The sequence below is a fragment of the Bombina bombina genome, chromosome 2, assembly GCF_027579735.1.
Source record: "Bombina bombina isolate aBomBom1 chromosome 2, aBomBom1.pri, whole genome shotgun sequence".
In the NCBI taxonomy this organism is placed as follows: Eukaryota; Metazoa; Chordata; class Amphibia; order Anura; family Bombinatoridae; genus Bombina; species Bombina bombina.
Genome location: NC_069500.1, coordinates 107403549 through 107427639, shown reverse-complemented (window position 1 = coordinate 107427639; position 24091 = coordinate 107403549). Strand labels below are relative to the sequence as shown.

The 24091-nt window shown below is 42.2% G+C and overlaps 1 protein-coding gene across 1 annotated transcript in view; it reads right to left on the bottom strand.

The window, feature by feature from the left end:
- Positions 1-24091, bottom strand: part of NIPBL (NIPBL cohesin loading factor) — an 822857-nt gene that overhangs the window by 465132 nt on the left and 333634 nt on the right. The window contains exon 5 of the mRNA XM_053699671.1: positions 2346-2497. Within this exon, the coding sequence (XP_053555646.1) occupies positions 2346-2497 (152 nt within the window). The remainder of the gene's footprint in view (positions 1-2345; positions 2498-24091) is intronic.

Here is a 24091-nt window from a genome sequence, read left to right as displayed (position 1 = left end):
GAGAATGACTGGGGTAGGCGGAGCCTAGGAGGGATCATGTGACCAGCTTTGCTGGGCTCTTTGCCATTTCCTGTTGGGGAAGAGAATATCCCACAAGTAAGGATGACGCCGTGGACCGGACACACCTATGTTGGAGAAATGACTGTCATCTAGCATTAGCCTGTGTTGTTAGAAGGAGACTAGTCATACCTGAAGCAGATAAGTCTGCAAACTGTTACCCCCAACTGAAGTTCTCTGGTTTCAACAGTCCTGCGTGGTAACAGAAATGGATTTTAGTTACTTGTGCTAAAATCATAGCCCTCTTAAACAGAAATCTTCATCACTTTTCTGTTGTAGAGTAAATAGTACAAGCCAGCACTATTTTAAAATTAACTCTTGATAGAAGAATAAAAAACTACAACTAACACCACAAACTCCTCACCATCCCCGTGGAGATGCTACTTGTTCAGAGCGGCAAGCAGAATGACTGGGGGGCGGAGCCAGAGGGGGAGCTATATGGACAGCTCTTGCTGTGTGCTCTCCTTGCCTTTCCCTGTGGGGGAGAATATTTCCCACAAGTAATGGATGACGCCGTGGACCGGACACACCAATGTTGGAGAAATCCATTTTACCTTATAGCGCCCTCTCAAATTAAGTTCTGTAGGTCTGTGGTACCAACCTGTCTTTGTAAACCCTATATAGTTTAGGGTTTCGAAGGTTCCGGCAATTTTGGACCCGGAACCTCTAACGTAACTAGCACCTCTTTTAGCAGGAAGCACAAATGCTCCATCTTAAACTTAAAATCTGGTTCCTCTGAAGACGGAGGCCTAGATGTCGCCATTCCGACCCCCAAGGAAGTCCTCCGAAGAGTCGGAGTCGCCTTCATCAGTAGATAATCTGTCAAACATCCAGCGGAGTCGATGACCCCTGGGACGGATAGCTATGATTCACCTTTCACTTGCGTTTTGCAGGGGGTGGTAATGCATTGAAGGCCGCTGACACCGCCTTCTAACTGCTCAGCAAAGGCCCCTCCCGCGGGAGGATTAGAATCGGCCTGGGGAGCTGCATGTGCAATCAGAGATGAATGTAGGGAGCGCACCTCGCAAGACAGAGACCCTTCAGAGGTGGATAGTTCAGTTGTACTAAATACCTTATTCTTTTTAGATATTGCAATCTTATCAAAGCATGTGAAAGAGTTGAGCAGGCGGATCAACCGAAACTTCCTCACAATAGGCACAGTTATTAGATTTAATTAAAGAGGGAGTACCCTCTAACAGAGTCCTCCATAGCGTATGCCTTTATGTCCCAATGGCCGGGGCACTCACCACCTCCTATGACCCGGAAAACAGAGAAAACGCTTCATCTCCTGCAACCACTGGTAAAGAAGAGGAAGTTGAAGAGGCCACACCCGGTCACATGGAGTGCCATGCAGGAACCGCCCTTGCACTAAAGAGAAATCGCGCCAAAAAATGCTGCACAGATATCTCAAAAACCTAACTGTTCCACTTGATAGAGCCTCATCTCACATGTCGCAGCATAAACACAATAAACAAACATTGAATACAAATCCCCCCCTGTTCAATAACCTTTATTCCTGGGGTATTAACCCTTGATTCTATACAGATAAAAGGAGACACACTGTGACCCTGTCTTCTTACATTATCATATGTACATAATGAAACAATCTTACCAGAATCTACGCCGTGGAACAGGAACACGGCCTTTCAAGTGTGAAAGATTAGTAGCGTCGCTCCTGACATGGACTTGAGAGCAGAAAGCAAGCAGCAAAACTCATCAACCCCGATTGCTTATGGAGCTGTTAATCTGAGTCGGGATGGTTTCACAGAAAGACTCTCCCTGCATCACCGGACTCTAACTTTCATCCATGCTCTCACTGAGAGGCTGACAGGACTACTTAAAACTCTAGTCCCATTACGAAGAGTACTACCCTCCATAAGAGACTACTCCGAATCTTGCAACTACTTCTCTGCCAACCTCCTGTGACGAAAGGCAAAGAATGACTGGGGGATGAAGGGAGTGGGGGAGGTATTTAAGCCTTTGGCTGGGGCGTCTTTGCCTCCTCCTGGTGGCCAAGTTCTTAATTCCCACAAGTAATGAATGAAGCAGTGGACTCTCCACCCATTAAGATGGAAATACAAGTGTGGGCTCCTTTTTGCATTTATATGATAAAACCATTGCAGCAAAATAAATTAAAATCAGTTGGCAAACTCTAATTAAACATATTAAATTGAACAGGCTTTTTCATTTTGTAAAGATCCAGTTATACAAGGATCATATTGAATTCACAAACTCATAGGTAAACCGATTACTTTCTCTCTTTTTAATTAATTTTTTTTTTATCATACCTTGTTGCATCTGTTGATGTTGAGCATAACCTCCAGGATGGGGATAAGACATGTACCCTGCAGGACTTTGAGGTGCATATGGACTAGGAACAGGACTATTTTGCTGACCAATAAACCTGTTTGTTGAACTGGTTTGAGGTGGCACAAACCGACTGTAAAAAACAAACATGTTTTACATGACTATTTTGTATTTACTATTTAAATATTGCTAATCATATTATACAGCTGTCTTAAACAACAACAAAATTGATCATTATTAAAGAGATAAGAAAGTCAAAAATAAACTTGTATGATTCAGATAAGGCATGCCATTTTAGAAAAACTAAATCTCTATTTCCAAATGTACTCTTGGCATCCATTGAAAACAAATGTGTACATATCCTACACTAGTGGGAGCTAGCTAGTGATTGGTGCCTGCACACATTTGTCTCTTGCGATTGGCTGACTACCTGTATTCAGCTAGATCTCAGTAGTGCATTGTTGCTCATTCAGCAAATGATATTAAAGGAATTAAGCAAATTTGATAATAGAAGTAAATTGGAAAGTTTTTAATAAATGTATGCTTTATCTAAATCCTGAAACAAAAACAATAATTTCATGTTCCTTTAAGAAATGTAACTGAATAAATACAAAAATAAATCGGTGATGAATATGCATCGACTATTATTAGGGTTGCATGTTCCCATCTCATTTTAAGCTGGAGTGGAGACTAAACTAAAAATTGTTTACTACTGTTCTACTAATACAAATTGCTATTTGTATTATTGTAGGAGAGATCACTGTACCTCGATCAGACAAACCCCTGAAGTACTGGGCAGTTAAACAGATTTCCAGCTCTGGCTAAAATGGCTCAAAAATATCTTTCTGCCCCATGCAGTAGTGTGGAAAGTGAAAAACTGTTCAACTTAGAGTCGAACTTCCTTACTGATAGCAAAAACATGCAGAGATGCTTCTGTTCCTTAAGAACTTGCGACTAACTTTTGAAAAATTATTCAAATTGCTAGATTGCGTTTTTTAATGCTAGTTCTCATCTTGCACAGTTATGTTCAAAACATATTGTACTCTGAGAAACATCCATAGCCAGGGCTGGAAAAATATGAAGAACAGCCCTATTTTCCGTTGAGTCGGTAGAATGCACATGTCCCATTTTTCTCAAAGGGGTTTAACTGGGACACTCCTTCCCCAATATTTTTTTCAGAATTAAATTATATTACTTTGTATTAAATACAAATGTCAGATTGATGTTATTTAACAGCCCTACAACCCAATTGCATCACCCCTTTAAATTGTAGCTTTCCAGCCCCAGCTGCTGCAGTCCACCAGGAAATCTCCTGGTATCCTGGTAGGCCAATTCAGCCCTGTCCTTGGCTTATATAATTGCAGAAATAGTACTCATATAATTGCAGAAATAGTACTCGTAGAAAAAATTAAATTAATTCCAATGAACACTCGTCCTGCAATAGGACTAGATTTAGATTACATTTGATTGGTAAGCTTTACCAATGCTCTGTTCACATTTCCAACTCTATAGACTTTAATAGAGTAGGACATGAAGTGAGAGCATTGGTAAAGCTTACCAGTCAAATGTAATCTAGCCCATAGTGTTGTTCCCCATGATTAAACAGTGCACTGTTCTATTTTTTACTGTATTGCACTTTTGGTTGGCTGTGATTTTATATTTGTTACTTATTGTTATTATATTTTATTGTAATATTTATTATTTATAAACCTGTTCTGCGTTACAGTCCTTCATAATTATAAATAAGGAATCTTAAATAATTAGTATGTATTGTGCTTGGTAAACTGTCACATGGCATAAAAAAGTATCGGTAATTTGTATCAGCGAGTATATGAAAACAAGTATCTGTACTGTACTTGTACGGTCTTAAAAAAATGGTATCGGTGCAACCCTATGCATTATAAAAGGGACATAAAACAAGTTGGGATAGAGACAAATATAATATGTACTTTAATTACTTTACCTGCAAATGTACACTGCAGTGCCTCGCCATTAACCCTTTCTTTTTAGTTTCTGAATTGCAAAGCTCTAACTCCCCCACCAACACAATTCTTTTTATGTCTTCATATATATCTATTGTTAATTTGGTAGAAGCAAATGTATACTGCAGTGCCTCTCCATTAACCCTTTCTTTTTAGTTTCTGAATTGTAAAGCTCTAACTCCCCCCACCCTTTTTATGTCTTCATATATATCTATTGTTAATTTGGTAGAATGCAAAAGTGCATAGGGATTATCTGCTGGAGAATGCCTAGAAGCTGTGAACTCAGTTGAAATGCAATGCCTGTGTCTAAACACTGATAAGGGGGGTGTAGTTGGCTGATCCAGGCAGCCTAGCTATGTAATTCATTTTGCTTATTTTTGAAAATTTTAAAATATTTGCCAGCCATTTTTAAACGATTTTTTATGCAAACTATTTTTACTTAGCCTTTTTAGGATATGCACAGATCTCAACCTTTATGTTCCTTTAAAGCCAGATACCATAATCTAAAAATATGTATGAAGCAAACCAAAATGGAGTGTATCCATTATAAATGCTGTCCACTACTAGCTATACTATATTTCCCAACTTGCTTTCATTGGGGTGTTTTCCAACAAAAAAATGCAGCTAAACTCATAGGAAGTTAAAGTGATATTCTCAAATAGAAAATGCTGTTTTTAAGAGTTTTATATTTTAAACAAATGCCTTTTTCCAGCTTCTATGGTGTTAAAGGGACATGCAACCCAAAATTGTTATGTCATGATTCAGATAGTGTAGGGTTCTTCAAACCACAAGTCGGGATCCATTAATGAGTGGCGACTTGTGTGTTTGCGCGTTGTATGAAGGGGTGTGTGTATATATATATATATATATATATATATATATATATGTGTGTTGTATGAGAGGGTGTGTATGTAATTACCTTTTAAAACATGTTCAAGTTGGACTACAATCAGGTATAAAGTATGCACAAATTTGATTCAATTTGCCAACAGTTGCAGCTATCTTGTTGAATATTACTTCAGAATTTTTTAAGAACAAGCATAAAAATAGGGTTGCGAAGGTATGTGGGTATGAATACATTGGGTCTTGGGAACAAAAATTTGAAGAACCCTGATATAGAACATAAAATTTTAAAAACTTTCCAATTCACTTCTATTATAAAATTGTCTATTTTCTGGTTATCCTTTATTGAAAATCAGGGTTGATGTAAGCTCAGGAGTGTCCACGAATCTGCAGCAATATATGGCAGCAGTTTTGAAACAATGTTATAGTTAAGCATTAGCACTAGACGGCATCACTATTTCTAGTCATGTAGAGCTTCAGGCATGCGCACGCTACCTACCTTCAACAAAGAAAAATATGAGAATGTACCAAATTTGCTAAAAGAAGTCAATTTGAAACTTTTCTTTTTTTTTTTTTTAATTGTATGCCCTATCTGAATAACGAAAGAAAAATTTTGTGTTTCACGTCGAAACAAGTCGCACAAAATTCTCATGATCTGCTTCAGTTCTAGTCATATTCTGAACAAGTACTGACCATAAAGGGTTAAATAAAATGTAAAATAGAAATGTGCTGAACAAATAAATAAAATGCACAATTCAAGTATTTACCTTTTGAAGGAAATAAGTTACTGAAACACTAACACTTTTTTCTATTACAATTCAGAAAGTGCCTACAATTTTAAACAACTTTCCAATTTACTCCCCTCATGAAATTTGCTTCTTTCTTGCGGTATCCTTTGTTGAAGAAGCAGCAATGCACTACTGAGAGATAGCTGAACGCATCTGCTGAGCCAGTGACCAACAGCATATATGTGCTGCCATCGATCAGCTAGCTCCCAGTAGAGCACTGCTGCTTTAGAGTCTACAAAGTATGCCAATAGAAAATAAAAACAAATTAAACTATAGAAATAAGTCATGAAAGTTTAATTGTGACTGTAAAATACATGAATAGTAATAGAGATGCAGTCTCGTGCACTTCAGACAATCGTTTGTGTATAGCTTAAAAAATAAATAAAATAAAAAACCAACAAATTATGTTTACCTGATAATTTAATTTCCATCTGTGGGAGGAGAGTCCACGGCTTCATTCATTTCTTGTAGGAAATAAGAACCTGGCCACCAGAAGGAGGCAAAGACAACCCCAGCCAAAGGCTTAAATACCTCCCCCACTCCCCTCATTCCCCAGGCATTCTGCCAAGGGAACAAGGAACAGTAGGAGAAATATCAGGGTATAAATGGTGCCAGAAGAATAAATTTAGGTCCGCCCACCGGAGAAACAGGCGGGAGCGGTGGACTCTCCTCCCACAGATGGAAATTAAATTATCAGGTAAGCATAATTTATGTTTTCCATCTTAATGGGAGGAGAGTCAACGGCTTCATTCATTACTGTTGGGAATATATACCCAAGCTCTAGAGTACACTGAATGAAACTGGGAGGGTAAGAGGCGGAACCTAATCTGAGGGCACCACAGCCTGCAAAACCTTTCTTGCAAAAACAGCTTCCGCAGAAGCAAAAACGTCAAACTTTGTAAAAGTGTGTAAGGAGGACCAAGTCGCCGCCTTACAAATCTGCTCCATAGAGTCCTCATTCTTAAAGGCCCATGAAGAAGCCACAGCCCTAGTTGAGTAAGCCGTAATCCTCTGAGGAGGCTTTTGTCCCGCTATCTCATAGACCAAGCGAATAATGCTCCTCAACCATAAAAGATAGGGAAGTGGACAAGGCCCTCTGCCCCTTGCGCTTCCCCGAATACACCACAAAGACAAAGTCTGTCTGAATTATTTTGTTGCCTGAAGATAGAACTTCAAGGCTCGAACCACATCCAAATTATAAAGTAACCTTTCCTTTAAAGAAAGGCCTAGGAGGGCCGAAACGCGTCGACATACTGGTGAGCAAATTTCTGATTTTATTATACCACATCTAGACGTTATTACACTATTGCACTTTATTTCACCCACAGATTAGGACGACGACTTTGGACCTACCCGCCACATTATTGTACTTTTTTTTTCTTCTGCATTTTTATATTCTACATTTTTTATATATTTTTTTATATTCTGCATTCTTATAATCTCCTTCACGTCTACCACAGCTATTGGAGTTTATTTTGGAAGTTAATCATCTAGGATTTGTTTGAACGCACTTACCCACCATATTTTTTGAACACTTTGATATTTATTTGTGGATTAATTTTTTACAATTTTTGTGGAACACTTTTGCAATTTTTGTGGAACACTCATATATATATATATATATATTTTTTTTTTTTTTTTTTTTTTTGGAACACTGATTTTCCAAAGAGACATTTTTTAAGAAACTATTTGAGAGACATAAATTTCTTGATTTTTTCAACAAATTTGATTTCCATTTTTACACAATTGGATTTCTCCTACACTTTTATTTATATTGTATTTCTATCACTTATACTTTTATACTGCATCTGTATTGTTGACATCTGTATTATTGACATTGTACTACGCCAATTTTGTCCATTTACATCACATCTGCTATTTGTAAATATCTGTGCTTAAACTGCACTTTATAGACCATAATACTATGGTCTTAGACTGTTGTCGGAGCTAACGTAATATTTGTTCCAACACCACAGATATAGGTAACACTATATCCTTAAGACTTATATCTCATGGATCCATAGAGATTTTAGGAAGAATTTTAGAAGCTTTTTAATTTGTATGTATTATATTGTATTTTCATTGTATATTAACTGTAATAAATACATTCCATTTTTAACATATCCATACCTCACAGTCCTTTTAAGCTTCCCATCGCTCACTATATCACACAACTTTAAAGAAGAAGGGTTAGGACACAAGAAAGGAACTACTATCTCCTGATTGATGTTACAATTCGACACAACCTTGGAAAGAAATCCTGACCAAGTGCGAAGAACAGCCTTATCGGCGTGAAAAACCAGGTAAGGAGGCTCACATTGCAAGGTCGCCAACTCAGAGACTTTGCGTGCCGATGCAATAGCCAATAGGAATAGAACCTTCCAGGAAAGAATTTTAATGTAAAGCAAATTCACAGGTTCTAACAGAGCCCTCTGCAAAATCTTAAAGGACCAGTCAACACAGTAGATTTGCATAATCAACAAATGCAAGATAACAAGACAATGCAATAGCACTTAGTCTGAACTTCAAATGAGTAGTAGATTTTTTTTTCTGACAATTTTAAAAGTTGTCATTTTCCACTCCCCCTGTACCATGTGACAGCCATTAGCCATTCACAAATGCATACACGTACCATGTGACAGCAATCAGCCATTCACAAATGCATACACACTTATTCTTGCAGATGCTCAGTAGGAGCTGGTGACTCAAAAAGTTTAAATAAAAAAAAAACTGTGCACATTTTGTTAATGGAAGTAAATTGGAAAGTTGTTTAAAATTGCATGCTCTATCTGAATAATGAAAGTTTAATTTTGATTGAGTGTTCCGTTAAGTACCAAGTTTAAGCTCCAAGGGGGAGCAGAATTTCTAAAGACAGGCCTGATCCTAGACAGAGCCTGAACAAAAGAATTAAATATCAGGAAGCTCAGCAAGCTTCTTGTGTAACAGTACAGATAAAGCCGAAATCTGTCCCTTTAAGGAACTGGTGGCAAGCCTCTTCTCCAACCCATCCTGTAGGAAGGAAAGGATCCTAGATACCCTAACCTTATGCCAGGGATATCCACGTTCCTCACACCAGGACAAGTAGGTGCTCCACACCTTATGATAGATGCGACTAGTGACCGGTTTCCTGGCTTGAATGAGAGTATCAATCACTCTCACACAGTCAGCCTCAGAGAATCGAGATTTTGATGTAGAAAGGGACCCTGAAACAGCAGATCTTTGCGACAAGGTAACCTCCATGTATGACATCCCCACCAAATCCGCAAACCAAATCCTCTGCGGCCACGAAGGGGCAATCAGAATAGCCAAAGCTTGTTCTTGCTTTATGCGGGCCACTACTCGAGACAAAAGTGGCAACAGTGGAAAAAACATAATTTATGTTTACCTGATAAATTCCTTTCTCCTGTAGTGTAGTCAGTCCACGGGTCATCCATTACTTATGGGATATTAACTCCTCCAAGTGCAAGAGGATCACCCAAGCAGAGCTGCTATATAGCTCCTCCCCTCTACGTCACACCCAGTCATTCGACCGAAAACCAAACGAGAAAGGAGAAACTATAGGGTGCAGTGGTGACTGGAGTATAATTTAAAATTTAGACCTGCCATAAAAAACAGGGCGGGCCGTGGACTGACTACACTACAGGAGAAAGGAATTTATCAGGTAAGCATAAATTATGTTTTCTCCTGTTAAGTGTAGTCAGTCCACGGGTCATCCATTACTTATGGGATACCAATACCAAAGCTAAAGTACACGGATGACGGGAGGGACAGGCAGGATCTTTACACGGAAGGAACCACTGCCTGAAGAACCTTTCTCCCAAAAACAGCCTCAGAAGAAGCAAAAGTGTCAAATTTGTAAAATTTGGAAAAAGTAAGAGAAGACCAAGTTGCAGCCTTGCAAATCTGTTCAACAGAGGCCTCATTCTTAAAGGCCCACGTGGAAGCCACAGCTCTCGTAGAATGAGCTGTAATTCTTTCAGGAGGCTGCTGTCCAGCAGCCTCATAGGCTAAACGTATTATGCTACGAAGCCAAAAAGAGAGAGAGGTAGCAGATGCTCTTTGACCTCTCCTCTGTCCAGAATAAACGACAAACAGGGAAGAAGTTTGGCGAAAATCTTTAGTTGCCTGTAAATAAAATTTCAGGGCACGGACTACGTCTAGATTGTGCAGAAGTCGTTCCTTCTTTGAAGAAGGGTTAGGGCACAATGATGGAACAACAATCTCTTGATTGATATTCTTGTTAGTGACTACCTTAGGTAAGAACCCAGGTTTAGTACGCAGAACTACCTTGTCTGAATGAAAAATCAGATAAGGAGAATCACAATGTAAGGCCGATAACTCAGAGACTCTACGAGCCGAGGAAATAGCCATTAAAAACAGAACTTTCCAAGGTAACAGCTTGATATCAATGGAATGAAGGGGTTCAAACGGAACACCCTGTAAAACGTTAAGAACTAAGTTTAAGCTCCACGGTGGAGCAACAGTCTTAAACACAGGCTTAATCCTGGCCAAAGCCTGACAAAAAGCCTGAACGTCTGGAACTTCTGACAGACGTTTGTGTAAAAGGATGGACAGCGCTGAGATCTGTCCCTTTAAAGAACTTGCAGATAAACCCTTTTCTAGACCTTCTTGTAGAAAAGACAATATCCTAGGAATCCTGACCTTACTCCATGAGTAACTCTTGGATTCGCACCAGTGTAAATATTTACGCCATATTTTATGGTAAATTTTCCTGGTAACAGGTTTCCTAGCCTGTATTAAGGTATCAATTACTGACTCCGAAAATCCACGCTTTGATAAAATCAAGCGTTCAATCTCCATGCAGTCAGCTTCAGAGAAATTAGATTTTGATGTTTGAAAGGACCCTGAATTAGAAGGTCCTGTCTCAGAGGCAGCGACCAAGGTGGACAGGATGACATGTCCACTAGATCTGCATACCAGGTCCTGCGTGGCCACGCAGGCGCTATTAGAATCACAGATGCTTTCTCCTGTTTGATCCTGGCAATCAATCGAGGAAGCATCGGGAAGGGTGGAAACACATAAGCCATCTTGAAGGTCCAAGGTGCTGTCAGAGCATCTATCAGGACCGCTCCCGGGTCCCTGGATCTGGACCCGTAACAATGAAGCCATGAGATCCATATCTGGTTTGCCCCAACGTCGAAGTATTTGGGCAAAGACCTCCGGATGAAGTTCCCACTCCCCCGGATGAAAAGTCTGACGACTTAGGAAATCCGCCTCCCAGCTCTCCATGCCTGGGATGTGGATCGCTGACAGGTGGCAAGAGTGAGACTCTGCCCAGCGAATTATCTTTGAAACTTCCATCATCGCTAGGGAACTCCTTGTCCCTCCCTGATGGTTGATGTAAGCCACAGTCGTGATGTTGTCCGACTGAAACCTGATGAAACTCAAAGTTGCTAACTGAGGCCAAGTCAGAAGGGCATTGAGAACTGCTCTCAATTCCAGAATGTTTATTGGAAGGAGACTCTCCTCCTGAGTCCATGATCCCTGAGCCTTCAGGGAATTCCAGACAGCGCCCCAACCTAGTAGGCTGGCGTCTGTTGTTACAATTGTCCAGTCTGGCCTGCTGAAGGGCATCCCTCTGGACAGATGTGGCCAAGAAAGCCACCACAGAAGAGAATCTCTGGTCTCTTGATCCAGATTCAGCATAGGGGACAAATCTGAGTAATCCCCATTCCACTGACTTAGCATGCACAATTGCAGCGGTCTGAGATGCAGGCGTGCAAAAGGTACTATGTCCATTGCCGCTACCATTAAGCCTATTACCTCCATGCATTGAGCCACTGACGGATGTGGAATGGAATGAAGGATCCGGCAAGCATTTAGAAGTTTTGTTAACCTGTCCTCTGTCAGGAAAATCTTAATTTCTACAGAATCTATGAGAGTCCCTAAGAAGGGAACTCTTGTGAGTGGCAATAGAGAACTCTTTTCTTCGTTCACTTTCCACCCATGTGACCTTAGAAATGCCAGTACTAACTATGTATGAGACTTGGCAGCTTGGAAACTTGACGCTTGTATCAGAATGTCGTCTAGGTACGGAGCTACCGATATTCCTCGCGGTCTTAGTACCGCCAGAAGAGAACCCAGAACCTTTGTAAAGATTCTTGGAGCCGTAGCTAACCCGAAGGGAAGAGCTACAAACTGGTAATGCCTGTCTAGGAAGGCAAACCTTAGATACCGGTAATGATCCTTGTGAATCGGTATGTGAAGGTAGGCATCCTTTAAATCCACTGTGGTCATGTACTGACCCCTTTGGATCATGGGTAAGATTGTCCGAATAGTTTCCATTTTGAACGATGGAACTCTTAGGAATTTGTTTAGGATCTTTAAATCCAATATTGGTCTGAAGGTTCCTTCTTTCTTGGGAACCACAAACAGATTTGAGTAAAACCCATGTCCGTGTTCCGACCGCGGAACCGGATGGATCACTCCCATTAGTAAAAGATCTTGTACACAGCGTAGAAACGCCTCTTTCTTTATCTGGTTTGTTGACAACCTTGAAAGATGAAATCTCCCTTGTGGAGGAGAAGCTTTGAAGTCCAGAAGATATCCCTGAGATATGATCTCCAACGCCCAGGGATCCTGGACATCTCTTGCCCAAGCCTGGGCGAAGAGAGAAAGTCTGCCCCCCACTAGATCCATTTCCGGATCGGGGGCCCTCACTTCATGCTGTCTTAGGGGCAGCAGCAGGTTTTCTGGCCTGCTTGCCCTTGTTCCAGGTCTGGTTAGGTTTCCAGCCTTGTCTGTAGCGAGCAACAGTTCCTTCCTGTTTTGGAGCAGAGGAAGTTGATGCGCCTCCTGCCTTGAAGTTACGAAAGGCACGAAAATTAGACTGTCTAGCCCTTGGTTTGGCTCTGTCTTGAGGCAGGGCATGGCCCTTACCTCCCGTAATGTCAGCGATAATTTCTTTCAAACCGGGCCCGAATAATGACTGCCCCTTGAAAGGTATGTTAAGCAATTTAGATTTAGAAGTCACATCAGCTGACCAGGATTTTAGCCACAGCGCTCTGCGCGCCTGAATGGCGAATCCGGAATTCTTAGCCGTAAGTTTAGTTAAGTGTACTAGGCCTTCAGAAATAAATTAATTAGCTAGCTTAAGGGCTTTAAGCTTGTGTGTAATCTCATCCAATGGAGCTGTGTCAAGGGTCTCTTCCAGAGACTCAAACCAAAATGCCGCCGCAGCCGTGACAGGCGCAATGCATGCAAGGGGTTGCAATATAAAACCTTGTTGAACAAACATTTTCTTAAGGTAACCCTCTAACTTTTTATCCATTGGATCTGAAAAGGCACAGCTATCCTCCACCGGGATAGTGGTACGCTTAGCTAAAGTAGAAACTGCTCCCTCCACCTTAGGGACCGTTTGCCATAAGTCCCGTGTGGTGGCGTCTATTGGAAACATTTTTCTGAATATAGGAGGGGGTGAGAAAGGCACACCGGGTCTATCCCACTCCTTAGTAACAATTTCAGTAAGTCTCTTAGGTATAGGAAAAACGTCAGTACACGTCGGTACCGCAAAATATTTATCCAACCTACATATTTTCTCTGGGATTGCAACCGTGTTACAATCATTCAGAGCCGCTAACACCTCCCCTAGTAATACACGGAGGTTTTCCAGCTTAAATTTAAAATTTGAAATGTCTGAATCCAGTTTATTTGGATCAGATCCGTCACCCACAGAATGAAGCTCTCCGTCTTCATGTTCTGCAATTTGTGACGCAGTATCAGACATGGCCCTAGTATTATCAGCGCACTCTGTTCTCACCCCAGAGTGGTCTCGTTTACCCCTAAGTTCTGGCAATTTAGATAAAACTTCAGTCATAACATTAGCCATGTCTTGTAAAGTGATTTGTAATGGCCGCCCTGATGTACTTGGCGTTACAATATCACGCACCTCCTGAGCGGGAGATGTAGGTACTGACACGTGAGGCAAGTTAGTCGGCATAACTTCCCCCTCGTTCTCTGGTGAATTTTGCTTAACTTGTACAGATTGGCTTTTATTTAAAGTAGCATCAATGCAATTAGTACATAAATTTCTATTGGGCTCCACCTTGGCCTTTGAACATATTGCACAAAGAGATTCCTCTGTGTCAGACATGTTTAAACAAACTAGCAATTAGACTAGCAAGCTTGGAAAATACTTTTCAAATGAATTTACAAGCAATATAAAAAACGTTACTGTGCCTTTAAGAAGCACACAAAAAAACTGTCACTTTGATATAACAATGAACCGGTTTAGTTATAGCAATCAATTTTTCATATGAAATGCATTAATTTAGCAAAGGATAGCACCCATCAGCAAATGGATTATTAACCCCTTAATACCAAAAAACGATTAACAAATCAAATAAAAACGTTTTTATCACAGTCAAAGCACAGTCTCACAGGTCTGCTGTGAGTGATTACCTCCCTCAAACTAGTTTTGGAGACCCCTGAGCTCTGTAGAGACGTCCTGGATCATGCAGGGAGAATAAGGAAGACTGTGACTGAATTTTTAATGCGTAGTAAAAGCGCCAAAATAGGCCCCTCCCACTCATAATACAGCAGGTGGGAATCTCAGTAAACTGATTTTATTCAAAATAAACGACAGCCAAGTGGAAAATAATGCCCATAAATTTTCACCAAGTACCTCAGAGAGAAAAAACGATTAACCTGCCAGTAAACGTTTTAAATATATGAAATAATAATAAAAGCCTGTTGCTAGTCGCTATCACTGCAGAAAGGCTATAAGTTATATGTATACCGTATTTTCTTAGTGAAGTGCCATTCCCCAGAAATACTTTAGTGCCAACATACATACATAACAGCCTGATACCAGTTGCTACTACTGCATTTAAGGCTGTACTTACATTATATTGGTATTAGCAGTATTTTCTCAGTCAATTCCATTCCTTAGAAAATAATATACTGCAACATACCTCTTTGCAGGTGAACCCTGCCCGCTGTCCCCTGTTCTGAAGTTACCTCGCTCCTCAGAATGGCCGAGAACAGCAAATGGATCTTAGTTACGTCCGCTAAGATCATACACAAACTCAGGTAGATTCTTCTTCTAATACTGCCTGAGAGAAACAACACACTCCGGTGCTGTTTAAAACAACAAACTTTTGATTGAAGTAATAAAAAACTAAATTTAATAACCACACTCCTCTCACACATCCTATCTATTAGTTAGGTGCAAGAGAATGACTGGGTGTGACGTAGAGGGGAGGAGCTATATAGCAGCTCTGCTTGGGTGATCCTCTTGCACTTCCTGTTAGGGAGGAGTTAATATCCCATAAGTAATGGATGACCCGTGGACTGACTACACTTAACAGGAGAAATGTAGACTAGGTTGAACTCCCAAGGCACCGCTAAGGCATCTTTCAGCTCTGCCTGGGGATCGCTGGACCGCGACTCAAATCTGGGTAGCTTGAAGTTGAGTCTGGATGCCATGAGATTTATCTTCGGCGTCCCCCATAGGTTGCAATCTCCGCAAACACCTCGGGGTGGAGAGACCATTTCCCCAGATGAATGATTGTCTGCTGAGAAAATCCACTTCCCAGTTGTCCACACCCAGAATGTGTATCGCTGATAGCGAACAGTTGTGGATCTCCGCCCCAATCCTGAATCTGAGATACTTCCCCCATGGCTTCTTGTTCCCCCCCTGATTGTTGATGTAAGCCTTCGAGTTAATGTTGATGAATCTGGACGACTCCAGAATGGGCCAAGCCCTCAGAGTGTTAAAGACCGCTCGAAGTTCCAGAATATTGATAGGGAGAAGCAACTCCTCGAGTCCACCTGCCCCGTTCCTTCCTGGCACCCTAAACAGTTCCCCATCCTGACGGATTTGCATCCGTGGTCACAATCTCCCAGGATAGTCTCAAGAAGGATGTCCCCTGGGAATTCCCTCGTTTGGTTGCCCAGAGAGATCTGTTGGGATAGATCTAAGTGATCGCCGTTCCATTGTCTCCACATGCATAACTGAAGAGGTCTGAGATGGAACCTGGCGAATGGAATGACATCTATGCTGGATACCATGAGCCCAATCACCTCCATACATTGGGCCACAGATGGCCTTGAGGAGGTCTGAAGGGCAAGATAGCTGGACGCAATCTTGCAACGTCTCTGATCTGTCAGGAATATCTTCATAGATATAGAATCTATTATCGTGCCCAGGAATTCCACTATGTTGCTGGGAACCAGGGAACTCTTTCCTACATTTTCTTCCATCCATGGGATCGAAGGAGAAGAAGAGCCCTCGAATGGTCCTCTGCAAGACTGTAGGACAGAGCCTGGACCAAGATGTCGTCCAGATAAGGTGCCACTGCAATACCAATGGCTCTCGCCAACATGAGCAGCGCTCCCAGAACCTTCGCAAAGACTCTTGGGGCAGTCGCCAGGCCGAACGGTAGAGCCACAAACTGGTAGTATTGGTCCGAAAATGCAATTCTTAGGAACCAGAAGTGATCCTTGTGGATTGGCACGTGAAGGTAAGCATCCTTCAAATTTATTGTCGTCATGAACTGTCCCTCTTAAACTAGGGGCAGAATAGACCTGATCATCTCTATCTTGAACAATGGGACCGACAGAAACATGTTTAGGCACTTTAGGTCTAGAATCGGACAAAACGTGCCCTCCTCCTTTGGGACCACAAAAAGGTTTCAATACCCCAGGATATCTTTCTGCCAGAGGTACTGGTACAATTACTCCAAGAGAGGAGAGATCCCTCACGCACTCTAGAAAGGCGTCTCTATGCTCTGGTCTTGATGATAGGTTTGACAGGAGGAATCTGCCCCTGGACGGATGAGTCTAACACTATCCTGTAAGCCTGGGCGATGACCTCCAGAACCCAAGGGTCCTGAACGTCTCTCCTCCAAGCCTCCGCAAAAAGATATAGTCTGCCCCCTACGCGACCCAGAGACGGATTGGGGGTCACCCCTTCATGCCGATTTGGGCTCGGCTGGCTTCTTGCTCTGCTTGGCTTTGTTCCAAGAATGAGCTGGTCTCCAAGATCCCTTGGACTGCTCGGATTTAGCGGCAGGTTGCTGTCATCAGGACAAAAAGTAGATCTCTTAGGCATTTTCTTCTTATCCTGCGGTAATAAGGCACCCTTGCCTCCCGAGACCGTGGATATAATAGAGTCCAGGCCTGGACCAAAAAGAAATTTCCCTTGAAATGGCAGGGATAGTAATCTAGACTTGGAAGTCATGTCAGCAGACCACAACTTTAACCACAGAGCCCTACGAGCTAGAACAGAAAAACCTGATGTGGCATTCGGGCGAATAATCTAAATATTTGCATCACAGATGAACAAATCAGCTAACCGTAAGGCCTTAATTCGTTCCTGTATCTCCTCAAGGGGAGTCTCCACCTCGGCTCACAGTGGTCACACCAGTAGGTAGCAGCTCCAGCCACCGCAGCGACCGCCACTGCCGGTTGAAAAACAAACCCCGTGAGCTGAAACATCCTTCTCAACATGGATTCCAATTTTTAATCCATGGGCTCCTTGAACGAAGAGCTATCTTTACGAGGCACCACCCTGTCCTCGTAAAAACCCTATCTAGCTTAGGGATCGAAGGTTCCTCCGGTAGTTTTAAACTAACGTAGCAAGCACCTCTCAACAGAAAGCGTAAATGCTCCATCTTTAACTTAAAATCGGGCTCCTCCGCAGCCAGAGATCTATATGTCGCCGAATCCGACCCAGAAAGAGCGTCCTCCGAAGAGTCTGAGACGTCTTCATCAGTGGATAACATCAGACATCCAACGGAGTAGATGACCACTGTGACGGATAGCTATGTTTCACCTTTCGCTTAGCAGAGCGTGGTAAGGCATTGAACGCCGTCTTTGGCCGCCAGATTTCGCTGAGCAGTTACAGAGACCCTCCCGCAGGAGGAATAGTAGTGCCCTGGGGAACTGCATGTGTAATCGGAGATGAATTTAGGGAACGCACCTCGCAGGATGGAGAACCCTCAGAGGTGGACAGCTCAGTTGTATTAAATATCTTTTTTTTTTAGATATTGCAATTTTATCAAAACATGTGGAACATAGTTATGCAGGCAGATCAACCGGAACCTCCTCACAATAAACACAGGTTAGATTTGATTAGAGAGGGAGTACCCTCTAACATAGAGTCCTCCATAGATTGCGCTTTTATTACGGACTAGATAGAATTTAAATGGCACCTTTATATCCCAATGGCCGGGACACTCACCACCTCCTATGACCCGGACCACAGAGAAAACGCTTTGTCTCCTGCAACTACCGGTCAAGAAAGAGGAAGTTAAAGTGGCCACACCCGGTCACATGGAGTGCCATGCTGGACCGTCCCTGTACTAACGAGAAAGCGTGCCAAAAAAAGCAGCATCAATCTCTCTCTAAGGAAACCTGACTGTTCACACATGGAAAGAGCCTCATCTCACACACAATAAAGAATATTATGCATTAAACCCTCCCTTGTCCAAGGATATTAACCCTTGATTCTATACAGATAAAAGGGGAGACACTGTGACCCTGTCTTCTTGCATTATCAAATGTGTATAAATGAAACAATCTTACCATAATCAATGCCGTGGAACACGGCCTTTCAATTGTGACAGGGTAGTAGCATCGCTCCTGACATGGACTTGATTGCTTATGGAGCTGTTAATCTGAGTCGGGATGGTTCCGCAGAAAGACTCTCGCTGCATTTCCGGACTCTAACTTTCACCCATACTCTCACAGAGGCTGACAGGACTACTTAAAACTCCAGTCCCATTGCGAAGAGGCAAAGAATGACTGGGGGATGAGGGGAGTGGGGGAGGTATTTAAGCCTTTGGCTGGGGTGTGTCTGCCTCCTCCTGGTGGTCAGGTTTTTATTTCCCAAAAGTAATGAATGAAGCCGTGGACTCTCCTCCCATTAAGATGGAAATTGTGTTTATTTTATTTATTTATTTATTTAATGAAGACTAGTGGTAAAAAATGCACAAATTATTTTCCATTCAATTAGAATCATAACAAGTAGCATATGTTTTTATAGTATCTATTAAGGCTCCCTATCAACACAAAAGTGAAGCTGACACTTTACAGCATTTCATTTATAAAAAGCCTCACTAAAAGATCCACATATTTCTTAATGGAGAAAAGATATTGCTTTTTAAGGTCTGTGTGGCCTTGTACACATAGCAATACATATTTGCAACTAATGGAAAGAACACGGTCACAACTAGTAAAACAATTTATGCTTACCTGATAAATTTATTTATTTCCGGATATAGTGAGTCCACGGATCATCTTAATTACTGTTGGGATATCACTTCTGTCCAGCAGGAGGCAGCAAAGAGCACCACAGCAAAGCTGTTAAATACCACCCCCTTACCTATAACCTCCAGTCATTCGACCAGAAGCAAGGAGAAAGGAAGTGACAAAAGGTACAGAGGTGCCTGAGGTTTACATAAAAAATAAACTGTCTGAAAATAAGGGCGGGCCATGGACTCACTACATCCGGAAAGAAAGAAATGTATCAGGTAAGCATAAATTGTTTTCTTTCCTAAGATATAGTGAGTCCACGGATCATCTTAATTACTGTTGGGAACCAATACCCAAGTCATAGGACACGGATGATTAGGGAGGGACAAGACAGGTAACCTTAAACAGAAGGCACCACTGCATGAAGAACCTTTCTCCCAAAAGAAGCCTCAGCTGATGCAAAAGTATCAAACTTATAAAATGTAGAAAAAGTGTGTAAAGTGGCAGCTTTGCAAATCTGTTCCACAGAAGCTTCATTTTTGAAGACCCAAGATGAGGAAGCAGCCCTTGTGGAATGAGCCATGATTTTCTTAGGAGGCTGCTGTCCAGCAGTCTCATATGCCAAACAAATAACACTCCTCAGCCAAAAAGAAAGAAGTAGCCGTAGCTTTCTGACCCTTGCGTTTTCCAGAAAACAAAACAAAGAAGAAGACCGGTGAAATCCTTAGTCACCTGTAAATATTTCAACACACAAACCACATCCAGGTTGTGCAACAAACGCTCCTTCTGAGAAGGATTAGGACACAAAGAAGGAACAACAATTTCTTGATTAATATTCCTACTCGAAACCACTTTTGGAAGTAAACCTAAGGCAGTATGCAGTACCACCTTATCAGAAAGAAAAATAAGGTAAGGAGATTCACTCTGCAGTGCTGAGAGCTCCAAAACTCTTCTAGCCGAAGAGATAGCAACTAAAAACAAAACCTTCCAGGTTAACATTTTAATAACCAAAGAATGCATAGGCTCAAACAGAGCCTGTTGAAGAACTCTAAGAACCAAATTAAGACTCCATGGAGGAGTAGCAAACTTAAACGTAGGTCGGATTCTAACCAGGACCTGACAAAATGACTGCACATTTGGCACATCGCCAGACGCTTGTGCAACAAAATAGATAAAGCAGAAATTTGACCATTCAGGGTACTTGCAGATAAATCCTTCTCTAGACCCTCCTGGAGAAAAGACAAAATCCTAGGAATTCTAAATCTACTCCAAGAGTAGCCTTTAGATTCACACCAATAAAGATATTTACGCTATATCTTATAGTAAATCTTTCTAGTAAAAGGCTTGCGAGCCTGAATCATAGTCTCAACGACCGAATGACAACCCACGCTTAGATAGAATCAAGCGTTCAATCTCCAAGCAGTCAGCTTCAGAGAAACAAGATTTGGATGAAGGAAGGACCCCTGAAGTACAAGGTCCTTCCTTAACGGAAGACTCCAAGGTGGAAGAAATGACGTCTCCACCAGATCCACATACCAGATTCTGCGAGGCCATGCCGGAACAATGAGAATCACTGATGCCCTCTACTGTCTGATTCGAGCAATGACTTGTGGATGGAGAGCAAACGGAGGAAACGCATATGCTAGGCTGAAGTCCCAAGGAACTGCCAGAGCATCTATTAGCACAGCCTGAGGATCTCTCGACCTCGACCCGTACCTCGGAAGCTTGGCATGCCATGAGATCCAGCTCTGGCTGCCCCCAATTGCGAACCAAGTTGGCAAACACCTCCGGGTGAAGTTCCCACTCCCCAGGATGAAACGTCTGTCTGCTCAGAAAATCTGCCTCCCAGTTGTCCACCCCTGGAACGTGGATTGCAGACAGACAGCAATTGTGGGTCTCTGCCCACAATAATCCTGGCTACCTCTGTCATGGCTAAGGAACTCAGAGTTCCTCCCTAATGATTGATGTAAGCCACTGACGTTATATTGTCCGACTGAAACCTGATAAACTGTGTTGAAGCTGAGGCCAGGCCAGAAAAGCATTGAAGATTGCCCTCAGCCCTAAGATGTTCCTCCCGAGTCCATAAACCCTGAGCCTTTAACGAGCCCCAGACAGCTCCCCATCCCAGGAGGCTGGCATCCGTAGTAACAATCCCCCAGGAAGGCCTGCGAAAGCAAGTTCCCTGAGTGAGATGTTTCTGAGACAACCACCACAGAAGAGAATCTCTTGTCACCTGATCCAGAACAATTTGAGGAGACAGATCCACATAATCCCCGTTCCACTGACTGAGCATGCATAACTGCAGAGGTCTGAGATGGAATCGAGCAAACTGAATGATGTCCATAGTTGACACCTTCAGACCGATTACCTCCATATACTGAGCCACTGATGGCCGATTAGAGGACTGAAGGGCAAGACAAGTATTGAAGATCTAGCAGAATGCTTGGATGTATTGGTAGAGGTATTTGCAGCAGAAATAATAAGGTTCTTATGCCACTTTATAGATCATTAGTTAGGCCTCATCTTGAGTATTGTGTGCAGTTCTGGAGGCCATATCTTCAGAAGGATATTAACAAACTTGAATCTGTGCAAAGGAGGGCTACCAAAATGGTACATGGTCTAAAAAATAAAACTTACCAGGATAGGCTCAATGACCTAAATATGTATAGCTTAGAGGAGAGAAGGGAAAGAGGTGATATGATAGCAACTTTCAAGTACATTAAAGGGTTTAGTAAAACTGAGGCTGTGGGTATTTTACATAAAATGGAAAATTCAAGAACAAGGGGTCATGAGCTCAAGCTAAAGGGTAGTAGATTCAGGAGTAATTTGAGGAAGCACTTCTTTACAGAAAGAGTGATTGATTTATGGAATAAACTTCCTCAAGAGGTAGTAGCAACAAACACTGTGGGGGACTTTAAAAATGCATGGGACAAGCATAGGGCTATCCTACGAACTAGATAAGTTTATACTGTTAGGTAAGGTCGGGCAGACTTGCTGGGCCTATGGCTCTTATCTGCCGTCAATATCTATGTTTCTATGTTTTGTTCTCCTGGATTCTGTCAGAAAAATCTTCATCTCTAGTGAATCGATAATGGTTCCCAAGAATACCACCCTTGTAGATGGAACCAAGAAACTTTTTCCTAAATTCACCTTCCAACCGTGGGAGCGCAGAAAAGACAACAACAACTCCGTGTGGGAGTTTGCTTGTTGAAAAGAGGACGTCTGGACCAGAATGTCGTCCAGATAAGGCGCTACTGCAACACCCTGCAATTGGAGAACTGCCAACAACGCTCAGAGGACCTTTGAGAAAATTTTGGTAGCCGTTGCCAGACCAAAAGGAAAAGCCACAGATTAAAAATGTTCGTCTAGGAACGCAAACCTCAGAAACTTGTGATAATCTTTGTGGATGGGAATATGTAGATACACATCCTTTAAATCCACAGTAGTCATGAACTGACCTTCCTGAACCAGAGGAAGGATGGAGCAAATAGTGTCCATCTTGAAAGACAAAACTCTGAGGAATTTGTTTACACTCTTGAAATCTAGAATTGGTCGGAAAGTTCTCTCTTTTTTGGGAACCACTAACAGATTGGAATAAAAACCCAGACCTTGTTCCTGTATTGGAACAGGAACCGTTACTCCCAGGTCGTACAGATCCTGAACACATTTTAAAAATGCCTCTCTTTATCTGGTTTACAGATAACCTTGAAAGATGGAACCTGCCCCTGGGAGAATAACTTTTGAACTCCAATTTGTACCCGTGGGACACTACGTCCACTGCCCAGGGATCCGAAACATTACAAACCCAAGCTTGAGTGAACAGGATCCGCTCAAGTACCGGGGGCAGACTCCTCATGCTGACTGAGTCAGAGACAGGCTTCTTAGACTGCTTCCCCTTGTTCCAGGCCTGATTGGACTTCCAGGATGACTTGGACTGTTACTGCTTAGCAGAGGAAGGGGAAGGTTTGCCTGAAAAGTTTTGAAAAGAATGAAAATTACTCTGGCGACCCTTGGTCTTATTTCTCTTATCTTGAGGGAGAGAATGACTCTTACCTCCTGTAATATCAGAAATAATTTCAGCTAATCCTGGCCCAAACAAAGTTTTACCCTTGTAAGGAAAAGACAAAAGCTTAGATTTTGACAACACATCCGCAGACCAGGACTTCAATCATAAGGCCCTGCTAGCCGGACAGATAGCTCTGCATGCTAATGCACTGTGGCTGAGCTCTGTAGCAATCAGAGGGTTGCAGGTTCAATCCCCGGCAAGGTCCACTCAGCCTTTCTCCTTCCGAGGTTGATAAAATGAGCAGCGCCTTGAGACCCTTACGGGTGATTAGCCACGCTTTACAAGTACCCAATACATACATACATAAGGCCCTGCAAGCCAAAAAAGCAAAACCAGAAATTTTTGCTCCCAACCTGATGACCTGTAAAGAGGCATCCATGATAAATAAATTAGCTAACCTAAGAGCCTTAATCCTATCTTGGATCTCCTCCATAGGTGCATACGTCTGAATAGAATCAGACAAAGCATCAAACCAATATGCTGTCGCACTGGTAACAGTAGCAATACACACCGCAGGCTGCCATTCCAGACCCTGGTGAACATAAATACTTTTAAGCAACACTTCCAACTTCTTATCCATACTATCTTTAAAGGAACAGCTATCTTCAATGCGAATAGTGGTCCTCTTAGCCAAGGTGGAAATTGCTCCCTCCACCTTGGGGTCCGTCTGCCAAGACTCCCTAACAGAATCAGCATTGGAAACATTTTACGAAAAATAGAAGGGGAAAAAGGAACCCCTGGCTTCTCCCACTCCTGTGCAATAATCTCAGAAGCACAGTCAGGAACAGGAAAAACCTCCACCTCTGAGGGAACATCAAAATACTTGTTAA